At 39.4% G+C, this 16,160-nt stretch overlaps 1 protein-coding gene and 1 long non-coding RNA gene across 3 annotated transcripts in view; one reads left to right on the forward strand and one right to left on the reverse strand.

The window, feature by feature from the left end:
• Nucleotides 1–11,611, forward strand: part of MOB1B (MOB kinase activator 1B) — a 31,468-nt gene extending 19,857 nt beyond the window's left edge. Inside the window, exons 3-7 of one of the 2 annotated variants that reach the window (XM_081021264.1) lie at nt 1,220–1,313; nt 3,845–3,978; nt 5,019–5,182; nt 6,403–6,486; nt 7,188–11,611. In XM_081021264.1, coding sequence (XP_080877390.1) covers nt 1,220–1,313; nt 3,845–3,978; nt 5,019–5,182; nt 6,403–6,480 — 470 coding nt within the window. In that variant the 3' untranslated portion in view covers nt 6,481–6,486; nt 7,188–11,611. Of the gene's footprint in view, nt 1–1,219; nt 1,314–3,844; nt 3,979–5,018; nt 5,183–6,402 lie in introns of both variants that reach the window. The other variant, XM_081021265.1, reaches the window with a different exon arrangement.
• Nucleotides 6,400–15,763, reverse strand: LOC308485487. The gene is made up of 2 exons (XR_013990561.1): nt 14,953–15,763; nt 6,400–13,070 (listed from the first exon to the last, which is right to left on the reverse strand). It is a non-coding gene; the product is annotated as an uncharacterized lncRNA (long non-coding RNA).
• Nucleotides 15,764–16,160: the final 397 nt, after the last annotated feature.

The raw sequence follows: 16,160 nt of genomic DNA on the forward strand, positions 1-16,160 counted from the left end.
CTAACCATGAGTACAATATATAACATCACTTTTGAAAGAACTGCACGAGCTGCCAGTTTGCTGCCAAGCCAAGTTTAGGGCCTTTAAAAAATTAGGACCTGGGTACATGAAGAAATGCATTCTCCCACATAAATCTGCCCATAGACTGAGATATTTGGATGAGGTCTGCATGGTCAACTTAGTGACAATGGACTGTTTCTGTTATGGCACACAGTTTATGGAATCGTCCCCCCTTTATTAAGTTTTTGCACAACTTCATTAAGTTTCTGGTGCATCCAGGCATTTGCTGGTTCTCAGTGCCACCCTTTTAGTATAATTTGGCTGGTTTTGTTGTGATTTTTGTATTCTGCTGTATTTTAATATAATGTTTTATGCCAACCTGGCAGTTCGAAAGCGTAACAGTGTGAATAGATAAATAGGTACCGCTGCGGAGGGAAGGTAAACTGCGTTTCCATGCGCTCTGGCACTCATGGTGTTTTGTGTGCCAGAAGTGGTTTAGTCATGTTGGCCACATGACTCGGAAGAGCTGTCTGCAGACAAACGCTGTCTCCCTCAGCCTGAAAGCGAGATGAATGCCACACCCCGTAGTTGAATTTGAATGGACTTCACCATCCAGGGGTCCTTTACCTTTTATGAGAAACATGTTTGTATTGTTGTGAGTCTCCCTGGTATTACTGATGAAGATATAGAAATGTTATAAATAAATGATAAAGCAGTCAACAGAAGGAACTTTGCCTTCTTAGCATTGCTTTGGTAGACATGCTGCTCAATAACACCAGGGGATAAACTCCAGACAGAGATCCTGATACCATAGACGAGGAACGACCAAGCAAGGCATGTAAAGGTAGCAAAGCATGTTAAGAGATGAGGTAGACACTGAGCCATTGATGTGTGTTTAGCAGTTGTAGATGGTTTGACTCTAGGGATCCTATTTCACTGGAAGGAATGGAAAGCCAGAGGATTGCGTATTTGTACTTTCACCACTTTTAACAAACATAGATTATATAGTTTCAAAACCATTTTAGTACACTTATCTTGTTATGCGAGTCTTTCTGGAGGTCTTAGTCTGTTTTCTGACTGGCATTTCCTTTGTATAGTAACATATTAAACACAGCAGAGTACTTTTGCTGAGAAGCTGTGTGGATGGTCTAGCTTGCAACTGAAAGCACACACTTTTTATCTGCCAAATTGAAATCGTTCCTATTTTTTATATATACAGCTGTGGACTTCTTCAACCAGATCAACATGCTTTATGGGACAATTACAGACTTCTGCACAGAAGAGAGCTGCCCAGTGATGTCTGCAGGTCCAAAGTAAGAATGCTAGTTATGCAACTTTGAAACTATGAGACATAAAATACTTGCTGTTTTTCATTTTTAATTGGGTTTTAAACAATGATAATTGCTACTCTTAGTAAGTTAAAAACCTGAAATTTTATTTACAAAGAAGCTGGAGTTCTGTGTTTCATGTTTTTGCTTTTAGCCTGATCGAATTCTTTACAGATTTGTTTGGTGGTGGGAGGTCAATGAAAGTGTGAGTGAGAGCAGAGCAGGAGGAATTTAATAGTCCTGAAGGCCATGATCTGGCCTTGAACTGCTGAATTGCAAATATTGCCGGCATGTTTTTCATCTCTACAACCCTGAGAACTGGAAACCCTTTTTTATTTTAAAAATGATAGTGATTAACTCTGATTTCCAGCTACCTAAGGTAGCCCACTAGATAATCCCCTTTCCACAACTACAACTGCTTCAACAGCACACTTGCCTGAAGCTTGGTAACTGGGATTAAGCTAGGTTGGCTCAGGGTCCTCTATTTGCTGTCTCCTACCCAAAGCAGTGTTGTTAAGACAGGAGAGGACCATTAAATATATGTGTCTGTATAGGCCCCCCCCTTTTGTTTCCCCTTTACATATATATATATATATACATACATATTTAGTTGCCTTGTCCTTTTAGTTCTACTTATGCATCTGGAAATAGCATGATCTGTCTCTGTTTCTCTGTGTCTTAATATATCTTGACGACTGGTTGAATCAGAGTTGTTTGGATGCAGGGTTTTATTTTCAGTACAGAAACCTTGATTAAAGGACTTTTCTGATCTCCTCCAAATTTATTAGCTGGCAAAAGCTGAACATGGTTAAAAATGAAGGCGGATATGTAAATCTTTTACTCACAGACATGTTATTACACTGGCACCGTTTGCAATAAGAGGCAATGGTTGCCTCTTATTCACTACAATTAAGCAGCTGTTTTTCTTGGGTTAGCTATTCAGATGCCACGTGCAAGCATAACATTTCACTATCAGTCGCTTTCCTTAATTATTGTGTCTGAAAGCCACTGTTTAGAGAAAAGAATGGCCACAAGCCAGGATATGTAACTGGTTTGAAGTGGGTGTGCAGACCTTGGTTAATACTGTAATCTTATGCACACATAACTTGGAAGTAAACTGCACTTGAGCTTACAAGGTGCAAAACAGGCTTTACTGGTCTCTCTTTATGTACAATTTGGTTGTCTAACAGTTGCAGATTTGACAACCCTGATGTACGCTATGGGATTTGATGGCTCCTCCTAACCATTTCAACTCCCCTGACAACTGGTCTGTCTCCAGCCCAAAATGTTCCACATGTTCTGAAGCCAGTTTCTGGCATTCATTCAGATCTTCCTATTTTGTTCAGCTGATAGATTTCTGAAAATTTGAAATGGGTGAATATAGGTGCGAGGTACCAGTTTCCAAAGTGGCCCTCCATGCTGAATATTGATGCAATACAGAAGAAAGTGGCTTTAGCATTTATTGTTTTACTCGGTTCTTGTGGAATACATAACTGTTTTAATGGATTTTTTTCAAATTTTGCTTGCATATCGTTACTGCATTGGCTCAAAAGAAGCCAATTCATAGTTTCCTACCGTAAGATCAAAGAGTTCTGAAAACATTGCTTAATTACAGTGTTCTGGTTCATAGATACATTGAAGCTCTCTCCATGGGTGTCTTGTGTTTGATTTGTTACACTGTTGCTTGCTATCCTGGAAATGTGTGCTGAGCTGAAATACAGTAGTTTCACTCCAAACAAGAGAAAGAGAAAATTTGACGGAGCTGTGCATAATATTAAGATTATCAAAAAGAAGGCTGTATAAGGAGGCTGTGGAAGGGATCAGAGACCAGGTTCTGGAATAATTAAGGTTCATGGCTGAATGTTTTCTGTTTTACTATTCCACTTAATGTGTCATTTGCATCAGTTAAGCTATATGCAATACTGTACCATAATTTTAAATCCAGTGCTATTAAAGTATAAAACTAGACTGTCAGCTTTAGATTAAAAAGGAGTAGAACATGAATGAGTGTGTTTAATGCACGTGTTACTTAGCTTCAAAAGTTCTGGAATTAAAAAGCATTTCATGAGCTAAGGGCATGGCTGTATCGGGGAAGAACTTGCCTCTGGCTTGAGATGAGGTTTGGGGCATTGTAACATGGTTAGCACAATAATTCTCCTTGAACCATAGTGCCTGCTGGTTGTAGGGATAGCTTTGCAAAATGCCAATTATGTCACGTCTTATATAGTGATACCATAATCACTCTAATTCTCGTGTGTATATTTGGATGCCAGCCAACTGGTTCTCAGTGCCCGGGGGGAATTTGTTCCTGTGCTAATCACTTTTGAAACTGAGGAGACTTGTGTATGGGGAAGGGGTTAAAAGAGAGAAGAATTCTCTTGAGCATTTCCAGGCCCTTGGGCACACCTGAAGCAGGCCTTGATATCCCAATGTTATAAAAACAATAATTCATTTGTTTAGTGTGTACAGTCCTAGATTTATTTAAAGGGATGTCTTTTAACCCTGTTTCATTCCAGATATGAGTACCACTGGGCAGATGGGACAAACATAAAGAAGCCAATCAAGTGTTCAGCACCAAAGTACATTGATTACCTTATGACATGGGTTCAGGACCAGCTGGATGATGAGACACTCTTCCCATCCAAAATAGGTAATTTTAAAATTAGTATATTGCTGCTATATAAAAGCTGGATGGTTTAATTTGCAAACTGTGAACATCTATGCTACTTCAAAAGGAATAGGAGAAAACAAAAGCTTTTAACCTAAGGGAAACTAACATAAGATTTTGAAAATATATGTAACCATCTTAAGCAGCAGTTGTTCAATATTAATTAATTTTTTACAAGATTTAATTTTAAGACTCCGCGACTGGACCTAACAGTCAGGGGTACCTTTACCTTTATGTAGACCAGAACATACCTAATTTCTAGCAGTCCTTATTTAAAAAGAAGAGTGATCTTTGAAAATAAGCAATTAAATGTTTCTCTGCTTATGGATGCTTCCCTTAGGGTGATTTCTGTGCTAGTGTAGTATTGCATTTTTGTTCACTTCTGCACAATTCATTTGTTGGTTTATAAAAATTACAGTTTTAAACTTAAAATTTTAAATCAGTGCAAGATACAGTTACCTTATGTCTTTAAAAAACATGCTTGCTGAATAGTTCTGGTTGTGTTTTTGATTACTGCTGGAAAAACGCTTGCATAGATGGTACTTTTTCGATATTTGTGGTTCTCAGTCCTGATACGTGGGCTGTTTAAACCTGTGCTGCTCCCTGCCCATTCATGGGACGACAAGAACTCTGTATTCCTTGTGAGTGGCTTCTTATTCTTGCTGCATGGGTCATGTATTGTGCTACAGCTTATGCACTGAAGCAAGAAGCCACTATCTAGATGAGTCTTGAGCATGATAGCAGCTGGGGGTTGTATCTAATGAACCCGTCTCATCAGCACAAAGGCTGCTTCTGCTTGTGCAACAGAACTTCCCCTTCCTCTTCTCTTTCCCCCTCCCACCCTCAACCTGCTCTGGATGCTTAGGGGAAACCCCAGAACTGATCTGAGGGAGAATAGAGGGGAAGTTCTGTTTTGCAAGTGGACATTGTTGTGTGAACAGGATGGTTTTGTTGGATACAACCCTGCGTTCTTTGTAGGACTTGAATGTAAACACTTGGACATTTGCTTTGTTGATTTCTAGGTGTTCCTTTCCCAAAGAACTTCATGTCGGTAGCTAAAACGATCCTAAAGCGTCTCTTCAGAGTTTATGCTCACATCTACCACCAGCACTTTGATCCAGTCATTCAGCTGCAAGAAGAGGCACATCTCAACACATCCTTCAAGCACTTTATCTTTTTTGTTCAGGTAACTAGCCATGGGGTACTATGACTTAATATATCCCTGCAAGATGGAGCATGGGCTCACATTCTCTTTTGAGTTTTCTGTTGCTTACTGCGATAACTAGGGATCCTTGTATTCTTCAGCACATTTGAAGTTTCTCTTTAACATGATTCTAATGTTGTCTGCTGTGCCTTATTCCTAATTAAGTTTTATGTCATGCCGTGATGTATTATTGAGAGAAAAGGTTTAGAGCTATTTATTTATTTGATAGACTTATATATCTTAACCAGAAAATCAAAGGAGGTTCTATAAAATAAATATAAAGCATTAATTTAAAAATACCAACAGAATTAAATATTTAAAAACAAGCTGACATATTTTTTAAAAAAATAGGTAAATAAAATTAGTAGTTTTAAAACAAATATACCTAGTAAAATTACATGTTTGGGTAGGTTTCCATAATGAAAAAGGTTTTAGCAGGTTCCAAAAACTGTACAGTAAAGCCACCTGCCAAATATTTTCTTTTGTGATCTCCTTAATGTGACATGAATGGTGAATATGCATAACCAGAAACCTCTGTGCACTTTAACTGGATATTGAAAAATTTGCAAAAGTGATTATTTGATTAAGGTAAAAGCAGTTACTTTAGGATTATATATCCCATTTGGAAACGCTGAAATCCTTCTGTGTGAAATGGAAATTAGTCCTATCACAGATTGCATGGCAGACGTCTATTGTTAGAGGTGTTTGGTAGCATTTGGCCACCAACCTAGAATTAAAAATACTGCTGGATTTCTTCATGTGCCATGAGCAGTCCCACATATAGATTCTGCACCTAAGTAGTGCAGGTTCATGACTATTCTAGAGTTCTAACTGGGACACTGGTGATCCTCTCACATATCAACAAGAGGCAAGTGAACATGCCTAGAGAAGTGAAATGAGAACCTCACTTGGTTCTCTTCTGATCTCTGCAATAGCAGCAGCTAGGACAATGCTTTCTGTGGAATCTCCCCACAATGAACTTTAATATCTGTCTTTCTCGGATGGGGATCTTTCTTTTAGTCTTAGTTTCGGTGTGCATTGACCTCATCTTTGTTCTTCCTAAAAACTGTGTTGACTGCTTTTACTTCCAGCGTAAGGTAATTGTGTTTTCAGTTACATAGGGTAAAACAATGTTGTTGATAACTAATGGATATGCTGCTAAATGTTGAATTGAATTGTTGGTCTTTTTCTGCCTCCCACAGGAATTTAACCTTATAGACAGAAGAGAACTTGCTCCACTTCAAGAATTGATTGAAAAACTCACTTCAAAGGACAGATAAGCAGAAGTGAATTTGTGCAAATCACTTGTTTGGTTTAAGCAGGCATGTGGTGTTTTAGGGATTTGAGCTGCAATCCTCTGCACACTGATTAAGATCCATGGAACTTACTCCTGAGCAAGCGTGTGAAGAGGCTTGCAGCCTTTTAAATTTTTGTTTATGTTTTTAGAAAGAAAAGGAAACCTGTTCTTGTTTTTTATTTGGGCAACCTAGATCCATTCTCTGTGCTTTTATTAGAGGAACCAGTTTGTCTTTAGTGAGACACACACAGTAAATGGCTTTCTGTTATTGTTTGTTGTGTAATCTTCTTTTAGCAGATGTCGAGTGTTTATAAAGGAGAGAAAAAAATACATGCTTGTTGGGATATGTGACACTGCTGGTTGTATGGGTTCTGCGTTGCCAGTTGCAGCCCATTCTCAGAAAGTCCTTTAAGAGACTTAACATTCTCTAAGTGCCTTGGCAGACTCTCTTCTGAGGTACAAAGCACATACAAAGAACATTGCTGGAACCAGAAAACACAAATTGCTACCCAGGACTTACACTTCTTGTTAGATATAAATAAATATGTGTAAACCGTTTTTTAAAAAGCCATAACTTCTAGAAGTGATCTCCAGCTTTTAATGCAAAACAATGCCTTTAGAGATGAATGTGGGCTACAGGAGGTGGGGAGAGAGGGGGGCTCATTTTTCTTTCTTTTTTTATGTCCTCAGAAACCCACCCAACGTCTTGCATCTGTGGAGGACTAAGGACAGCATGGGGGTTGACCACTTTCTTCTTTGTTGCTTGCATTTGTTCTTCAAACATTCAACTTTCCTTTAGATTAGCCAGCCTGATTTTGATGATCAAGGGAGGTCAAACTGTACTGTAAGCTTTCTTACCCGTATAAATCAGTAGCCTTGCCAGAGCATCAAGAGGAAACAAGGGGAAGTTGTTTACGGAGAACAACAGTGGTGTTAACAAGGATTTTAAAAATACTTCTAAATCCACCATAGTCATTTTATTGCGAGTGGCAGAAATCTCACTTGACGTACAAGTGTGGGCTCCTTAGTTGCAAACTGCCTCAATCCATTTATCGGATGGAACACTTGCCATTCCATTCATCCTGAGCGCACAGTCCCACTGCAGTCCTAACTGTACACCCAAACACAGCAGTTTTCTTATACGGCTTACAGTACCACTTTTTCATGTTTTTAGATGTCTCTGTTTACTTTTACTCACACATATTTTGTATTTTTGTCACTCTTTCTTTGTTTCTTCCCCTCCTTTCAAATGAGATGACCCAGTACCTTATAACCAAGCACCCAGATAACGGTCACCTGTTGGTTTGTGGATGTTTTTGATAGCACGTTGGGAAACCCAAGACTTTTCATTCTTAGAAGTTCAGAACATGAGCTGTTTCTGATTCCCACATGTTCATAAAATTGTCAGGTTTAATTCAGAGTTCTATATACAATCAGATCTTTCTTGCACATTTGCAGCTTACCACTCTCTGATTATATAGTGTTAAATTGAAAATGTCATGGTTTTTTTTGCTGATTCATCATACTCTTCAGATGTTCTTAAACCAATTTGCACAGAATGATTTAAAACGGAGTTCTGTGTAGTATAGAGATAGTCTTCCTTGGGTGAAATAGATCTGAATCTGCAAATTCACAAAGCGGTATCTTATTGAGTATGCATTTCTGACATAAGCTGCGTTGCCCATGCATGTCCCTTTTAAAATCTTGTGTGCACAGCACCTTCCCATAGCATGTTTTTTGCAGTGTATGTAAGTTACATATGCACAATGTGTGTTTTAAACACTGCATTATCAAGTATTCAACACACTCTTGAGCTTAAGACGTGGTCTTGAATTTTTTGTAACTCAGTCATAAAAGGAAAAACAAGAAATGCCGTGAACTCATCTAGGCTTACTTCACCTTGATAATTAGGTAGCCCTTGCTCATTGTACCTAATGTACATATTGCATGGAGCACCATAATTCTGCATGTAGATTTAGCAAAATAAATGATCAGCAGTTTGGGTACTACTTAATATGCACACACGGTATTACATATGCTAATCTTTTATGGTATTACATCTATGTCCAGGCTTGATTTTATAGAAGTCAGGCTTACCATTCTGAGATCAAATATTTAAATAGATGTTTGAGGACCTTTTAAAAAATTGGAATTTACAGGCAGCAGTTTATAAGGAAGGAAGTTACTATTGAAATGTTTCCCAATGATGAGCAATTTCAATCCCTTGAAATATTAATTTAACACACATACACACACAATTTTTTTAGGGACTGTTGTGAATATTCTATAAGGTAAGTCTGTTCTATAAAGGTACAATGAGAGTGTATTAAGTTTCAAATGCTCATTGTGGGGGGGGATTATTTGGTTTGCTTTCGTTTGCTGACTTCTTGGTTGGATAATAAAAGGCTGGAGATCACTGAGAGTACATTTAGTTAAACTCTGTTGATTTCATTAAACTTGAAAACGAAAACACTGAAGATATCTCATTGTATTGAACACAGAGTATATCTTTGTATTGCATTGGGAACTTTTACATTTTTCAGTGATGGCCTTCAGACACAATATATATTAATTTACCAATGCATTCAAATGTAAATCCAGGTCTCCTTGATTTTTTTCATCTGACCAAGGATTTTGAAAACTGAACACCTTAGTATTTTAAAATCCACAAAATTATAGTCTGGATCTGGGTTTCAATCTTGAAGGGGTACTCTGCTAAATGCCAGGTTGCTTTTTTATATATTAAACATTGGATATTCAGGCCTGGGAATATAGTCACAGCCAGCCATTGTATTTTAACACTCTTTTACATTGTGGAGGAAGAGTGAAGGAGCTTCAAAAGTCTGAACCAGTTTTACTCTTATTTCAGCTTTCAGTGTGTTTCTTTGTTTTGGTGATGGGGTTAATAACTTCAGAAGGTAACCTTCCTCAATCTGATGAGACAGAGTAAAATTGATGGTCATGGAAGTTGGTGCAAGTCCATTAAAGCCGTTGTGTTGTGCTTTCTTAGGCCAGTGAACAAGGATTTACATTGTTAAGACAGATTTTTTAATTCTGACCATAGAAATTGTATGTCTACTTTGCATATTCGTGTCAGGGATCCATGTTCATTGCGTAAATATAAAAACGTCCCACAATATTTTAGTGGTAACTCAGCTTTAGCCAGAAAGCTTTCAAAAGGATTAATAGCTCTTCTGTAAGTTCATGTCAAGTTTTCTTTTACTGTTTACTATGCAATCTAGAACTCTGAATATTTGCAGTTACTTTTAAGATAGAAAACCAGAGACTCTTTAATCTTTTAGAACTGAAATCTCTCTCTAAAGTTCCCTTTACAGGCAAAAGGCCAATTTGCTGCTATTGACTCTTCTTACCTTTTCAGATTTTTCCTCTTTTCCTTGAGCTCTTGCCTTGAATTGCCATACAAAGTTTTAAGATTTTTTTTTTTAATAAAAAAAATCAGCTTGGGAATGTCTTAAACCAGCTGACATGTATTCTTTCCCCCTGGAATACTATATTATAGGTGAAATTTATGCTTTCATATTAAATCAAAACAAAAAGGTGGACCTGCCAATTTCTCAATTGCAACATTCCCATGTTATTTAATATTTTCATTTCTTTTCATTGCATTTCTTTTAATAGGTAACTATTTAGGGTTTTCTAGACTGCATTGATAGAACCACTAGCCACCTTAGGAGTGATATACTTAAATTTAAGTAAAAGTTTAGTTGGCATCTTATTTCTGCCAGTTGTACACATAGTTTCATTTTTTGAAATTCAGTTCCCTCCTAAAATGGCAAAGTAATTCAACTTTTGAAACTCTTTGTTTGCTTGGTTTTTTTCTTCTCCAAGAACACTGTCCTTTCAATAGTTTTTTCATAGATAACTGTATTTTTAGGGGAAATTAATTTTTATAGCCACTAAACTGTACTCATTATTTTTGTACATGTATAACTAGGTCATTCAAATCTTTTGAAAGGTCATTCGGTTCCATTTTTGAAGACATTTATTCACAGATGTTGTGTTTGCTAAATATTGCCATAAAAATCAATACCTTTTAACATGTATTGTAAAAATTAAAAGGCTCGAGTAAATATTACTCATTGGTAAACCTGGTACATGCAGACAGACCTGCCTAACTCTTACTATAACTGGCAAAGCCTTAAGTGCAGTGGGGGGGGGGGGACAGGAGACTAGATAAAATATAGGACCACTTGCTTGTGCTCTCCTAACAGGGAACATCCAGGAGCATGGAGGTTTCCTGATGTGCACTGCACAGCACTCATCAGCTATGGCCACAGATTCCTGCCTGAATCAGGCTAGGTCTGTCCAGCCAGCATAATCAAGCAGTCTAGCTTGCTGGACTGCACAACCTCAGGCTACAATTGGTGATGGTAAGAAGGGGAAGGAGTTGCATCATCATGGGGTTGGGCAGCGGGGTGAGCGATTTCCTTGCAAAAGAAAAAGCAGCATTTTGGGTAGAATGCTTAAACTGCAAACCATCTCCTAAAGGTGCTTTCCACCTGTAAAGAGTTTAAGCTGTGGCAGGAGTATTCACGCATGCATCTCTCTCTTTCCCCTTGGCAGCTAGAAGCAGTACAGGAAAAGCCTTACAATTTAATTGTTCCGAGTGCATAAATTGGTTCCCCTTGTACTTGATTTTATGCTGTAACAGTCTTGCCTTCATGTGTGAGCTCACTCAGTGACCCCTTCTCTAAACCTGGTGTTGGGCCTGCTTTTTGGAAGCAAGAAGGTATTGCAGATGCAACACTATGATGTCTGCTTCTTTTAAATACTTCAAAAGCAGCTGGACAAAATAGGCTTAAAATATAAAATGCAACACAGAGACCTGTACTGTACGCAGACTGTGCCAATATTACTTCAGTTTGTAGTCATTATTGATCAATACTTGTTTTAAATGAAAACAGCTTTTTGATTTAAAAAAAAAAAAGTTGAATGTCTGAAATTCTGCAACACATGTATTGGAAAGATGTAAATAATGTATACAGATTGTTGTAAGTGATGGGATGAAAAATATATATAAATTCTAGGCTTTTTCAGTAAGGAACTGAATGCTGTTTATAAGAAGAAAAATAAATAGCTATGTTTGACCATGATTGCCTTTTCTTTCCCTCCTCATCCTAACTTGCTGTTTTTCAATAGATCTACATCCATTATGTATCTGTACATTGTACACATCTGAGCATTTCACGTACAAATTACTTTATGTGATTACCTTACCTGAATTTGTGAACTATTTGTATAGCAGGCAAATCTAAGAGCAATAAAACAAACCTGATGTCCTTCCATTTTCCTTAACTCTTATAGCCCTGAAGTTTTGGCATACAACTGAAGTTTTCAAAATGGGAGGCAAGCCTACCCAGAAATTATAGTCAGTTGTGCAAAATGGAAGTCCTTCCATCTGTACTCAAACTCAGACATGGGCTGTTTCCCCATCAAAATGGTGCCGCTTCCAATACAAAGCGGTAAGGTAATATGTGGCTGTTAGGAAGGAGTGCTGGAATGCACTAGTTTGGTTTCACTTTTGGTCTAAAGATACATGAAACAAAACTGAAATTAAGCAAGTTTGGTTTGGTGCCTCTTGAAAATGGCTTAGGAACCTGGGAAATACCAATCATACTTGAAGCAGACCCATTGAAATGGACTCATTACTTGAGTTCATTGATTTCAGTGGGTCTGCTTTAACACTGGATATCCCATGTGTGTTTGTTTAAATGCGTAGCTTGCTGTTTATTAAGGATGCGAGTGTGGGTTGCAAGATATTAACATAAAGCAACAATCACAAAACCATTGTAATTAAATTGCCTTAAAACTATTGCTCCCATTAACTGTTAAGACACCATCAAACTTCCATAAGGGTCTGAGCAGAGATGCTTTTAGTTGGCAATGAAAGGTAAAAGAGATCTGTGTCAACTGCACTGTAGAGGAAGGGGCATCTGTTGGCTAAAAAAATTGTGCCCCTGGTTGCAGCTGTTATAAAAAATGTGTATGGATTCTAGAATAGTTTGAGCAACACATTTGGGCAAGAAAATTCTTTAAAGTCAGATTTGCCCTTAGAAGTGGTCAACATCCAGTAATGCGTGTGGGAATTTCTACAGAATTTCTACAATAGTTTACATCTCCTGTGTGAAGCCTTTACTGCATGCCACTACTAAATCTTGAATGTTCTGGTTGTCTTGACCATAACCTGGGCAACAGGTTTCTATGGATGTCTCATTTTGTTCCTCTAGCCTTTCTTCCAGTATTTGTTTGGCGTTTTCTGAGCAAAATGAGCTCTGTGTGGGGATGGTGTCTTCATTAACATTTGCCTTTTCCAATTCAATCCTTAATCTCTCAGATGTTATTGCTGAACTCAAGGTTACCTGGGTCCTATTCTTCAGAATTTTTCGAAGACTAAAAAAACCAAACAAAAAAAAACCCTCCTGGAAACTTTAAAAGTTTCTGTGTCCAAATGCAAACCAGGTGAAAGGCACAGGAATCGTACATTTTGAATTGTTTGTTTATATTTCTAGATCAGTACACATAGCGTTTTCTAAGGAATAAAAGAACAGGTCCCTACCCTCACTTGGATGTCTTAGTCAAAATAAAAAATATTCCTTCTAGTAGCACCTTAAAGACCAACTAAGTTAGTTCTTGGTATGAGCTTTCGTGTGCATGCACACTTCTTCAGATACACTGAAACAGAAGTTGCCAGATCCTTCTATATAGTGAGAAGGTGGGGAGGGGTATTACTCAGAAGGGTGGTGGGAATGGGTGATTGGCAGATAGCTGGGATGAGCCTGTTGACGACTCTTAACGACTGCAATAGGTCTTACAGGAAAAGGCAAGGGGTGAGAAGGTGAGAAATGGCTTAGTCATGTATAATGAGATAAGAATCCAATGTCTTTGTTCAAACCAGGTCTCTCCATGGTTTTAAGTTTGGTAATGAGTTGCAATTCAGCAGCTTCTCTTTCCAGTCTATTTCTGAAATTCCTTTGTAGCAAAACAGCTACTTTGAGATCTTGTATAGAATGTCCTGGGAGATTGAAGTGTTCTCCTACTGGTTTCTCTGTTTTGTGATTCTTGATGTCTGATTTATGTCCGTTTATTCTTTGGCGTAAGGTTTGGCCTGTTTGTCCAATATAGAGAGCTGAAGGACACTGTTGGCATTTGATGGCATACACAATGTTAGACGATGAGCAATTAAATAGTCCCGAGATGGTATGTGTGATGTTGTTGGGGCCAGTAATGGTGTTGTCCGGGTGTATGTGGCAGCAAAGTTGGCATCTGGGTTTATTACAGGCTCTGGTGCCAGTGTCGGTGTTAAGTCTGGTTGTAGTATTATTGTGGGTTAGGAGTTGTTTAAGATTGGGTGGCTGTCTGTAGGCAATGAAAGGTCTTCCTCCCAGAGCTTGAGAAAGAGAACTGTCATTGTCCAGGAGAGGTTGTAGATCTCTGACTGGCTCTGTTGATCTGTTGTCTAACTTCATCTGCTGGGTATTTTAGTTCTAAAAAGGTTTGCTGTAGATCTCTTAGGTGAGCCAGACTGATACCCAGAGAGAACTTGCTGCAAGACAGACCCAAAAAAGAAAATAACAGAACACCTCTAGTCATCACATACAGCTCCCAAGTTAAAACAGTACAACGCATCATCAGAGATCTACAACCTCTCCTGGACAATAACCCACAATAATACTACAACCAGACTTAACACCGACACTGGCACCAGAGCCTGTAATAAACCCAGATGCCAACTTTGCTGCCACATACACCCGGACAACACCATTACTGGCCCCAACAACATCACACATACCATCTCGGGACTATTTAATTGCTCATCGTCTAACATTGTGTATGCCATCAAATGCCAACAGTGTCCTTCAGCTCTCTATATTGGACAAACAGGCCAAACCTTACGCCAAAGAATAAACGGACATAAATCAGACATCAAGAATCACAAAACAGAGAAACCAGTAGGAGAACACTTCAATCTCCCAGGACATTCTATACAAGATCTCAAAGTAGCTGTTTTGCTACAAAGGAATTTCAGAAATAGACTGGAAAGAGAAGCTGCTGAATTGCAACTCATTACCAAACTTAAAACCATGGAGAGACCTGGTTTGAACAAAGACATTGGATTCTTATCTCATTATACATGACTAAGCCATTTCTCACCTTCTCACCCCTTGCCTTTTCCTGTAAGACCTATTGCAGTCGTTAAGAGTCGTCAACAGGCTCATCCCAGCTATCTGCCAATCTCCCATTCCCACCACCCTTCTGAGTAATACCCCTCCCCACCTTCTCACTATATAGAAGGATCTGGCAACTTCTGTTTCAGTGTATCTGAAGAAGTGTGCATGCACACGAAAGCTCATACCAAGAACTAACTTAGTTGGTCTTTAAGGTGCTACTAGAAGGAATATTTTTTATTTTGACTATGGCAGACCAACACGGCTACCTATCTGTAATTGGATGTCTTAGGCAGAGGTGTAGCTAGGAGTTGGCAGAACTGACCCCTGGTGTTGACTGTGGAGTGTATGACGCTGTACGTGTGGCGACATGCTGTTGCAGTGAGATCAAACATGGGAAAAGCTACACGTCTTTCTCACACCATAGCACAAAAGTGGGCCTTCCTCACTTTGAGTATCTCGGTCATGTAAAATGTAGTAATTTTGAATATGGCTATTGCAGTAAAGTGATTGGTGGCAGTAGCAATTCAGCTCCTTGTCAGGGATGCAACAGATCCCAAGAAAGTCATGTTGGAGAAGGCTATTGATGGTTGGTAGCTGTGATGGCTACGATGTGCCTCCACGGCTGCGGGTAGCAATGCTTCTGAATACCAGTTGTTGGAAACCACAGGAGGGAAGGAGTGTACTTGTGCTTAGAGCCTCCTTGCAGGTTTCCTAGACATCTAGGTGACCACTCTTGAGAACAGGATGCTGGACTATACTGGCCATTGGCTTGATCCAGCAGAACTCACCTGATGTTTTTATGCTATCCTGAAGCTGGATGATCTAAAACCGAATTAAGGGAGAATTTAAACCAGGGTCGAGAGCCTTCCGGATGTTACGGGGACTCCTAACTCCCATCATCCTTAACCAGTGGGCCTCAGGTCCACCATCCCTGATCCGCAATATGCGTGGCTTCTCCCGTAATCCCGGGTCTCAAAGCCACCTAGGCTATATGCCTTTTCAAAGATCACAGCAGAAAAAGACCACAACACGCGGCATTTTAAACATTATTTCTAAGAAAACTTTAAAATCTCCTCCTGGAAGGCGGAGTGCGATCTCGCCCCAGAAGCCTGGCAAGCTGCCATGGCAACGACGTAACTGCAGCAGGGGATTGGACTAGATGACCCTCGGGACCCCCTTCCAACTGCAGAATTCTACGACCCAAGCCGATCGACGCACTCACAGCTCGACAGCGCTCCCTCCGGCTGCATCCGTTGCTCGGTGTGTGATTGAGCTTCCCTCCCCATGGAAAGCCGGCCCTTCTGAGGCGAGCGAGCGCGGTTGGTTTTTGCTCTGCCGCAAGCCGCGGTCGCTCGCGCGCGCTTCGCCATACGGTTTATGACCCTCTCGGGCACCTGTAGGGACTCTTCGGGCGGCTAAGGAGGGGAGAGAACGACGACAGCTGCGGCTTCTATTATTATGATAAGACCGTCAT

Source organism: Podarcis pityusensis (genome assembly GCF_964106645.2).
Source record: "Podarcis pityusensis genome assembly, chromosome: 9".
Classification (NCBI taxonomy): Eukaryota; Metazoa; Chordata; class Lepidosauria; order Squamata; family Lacertidae; genus Podarcis; species Podarcis pityusensis.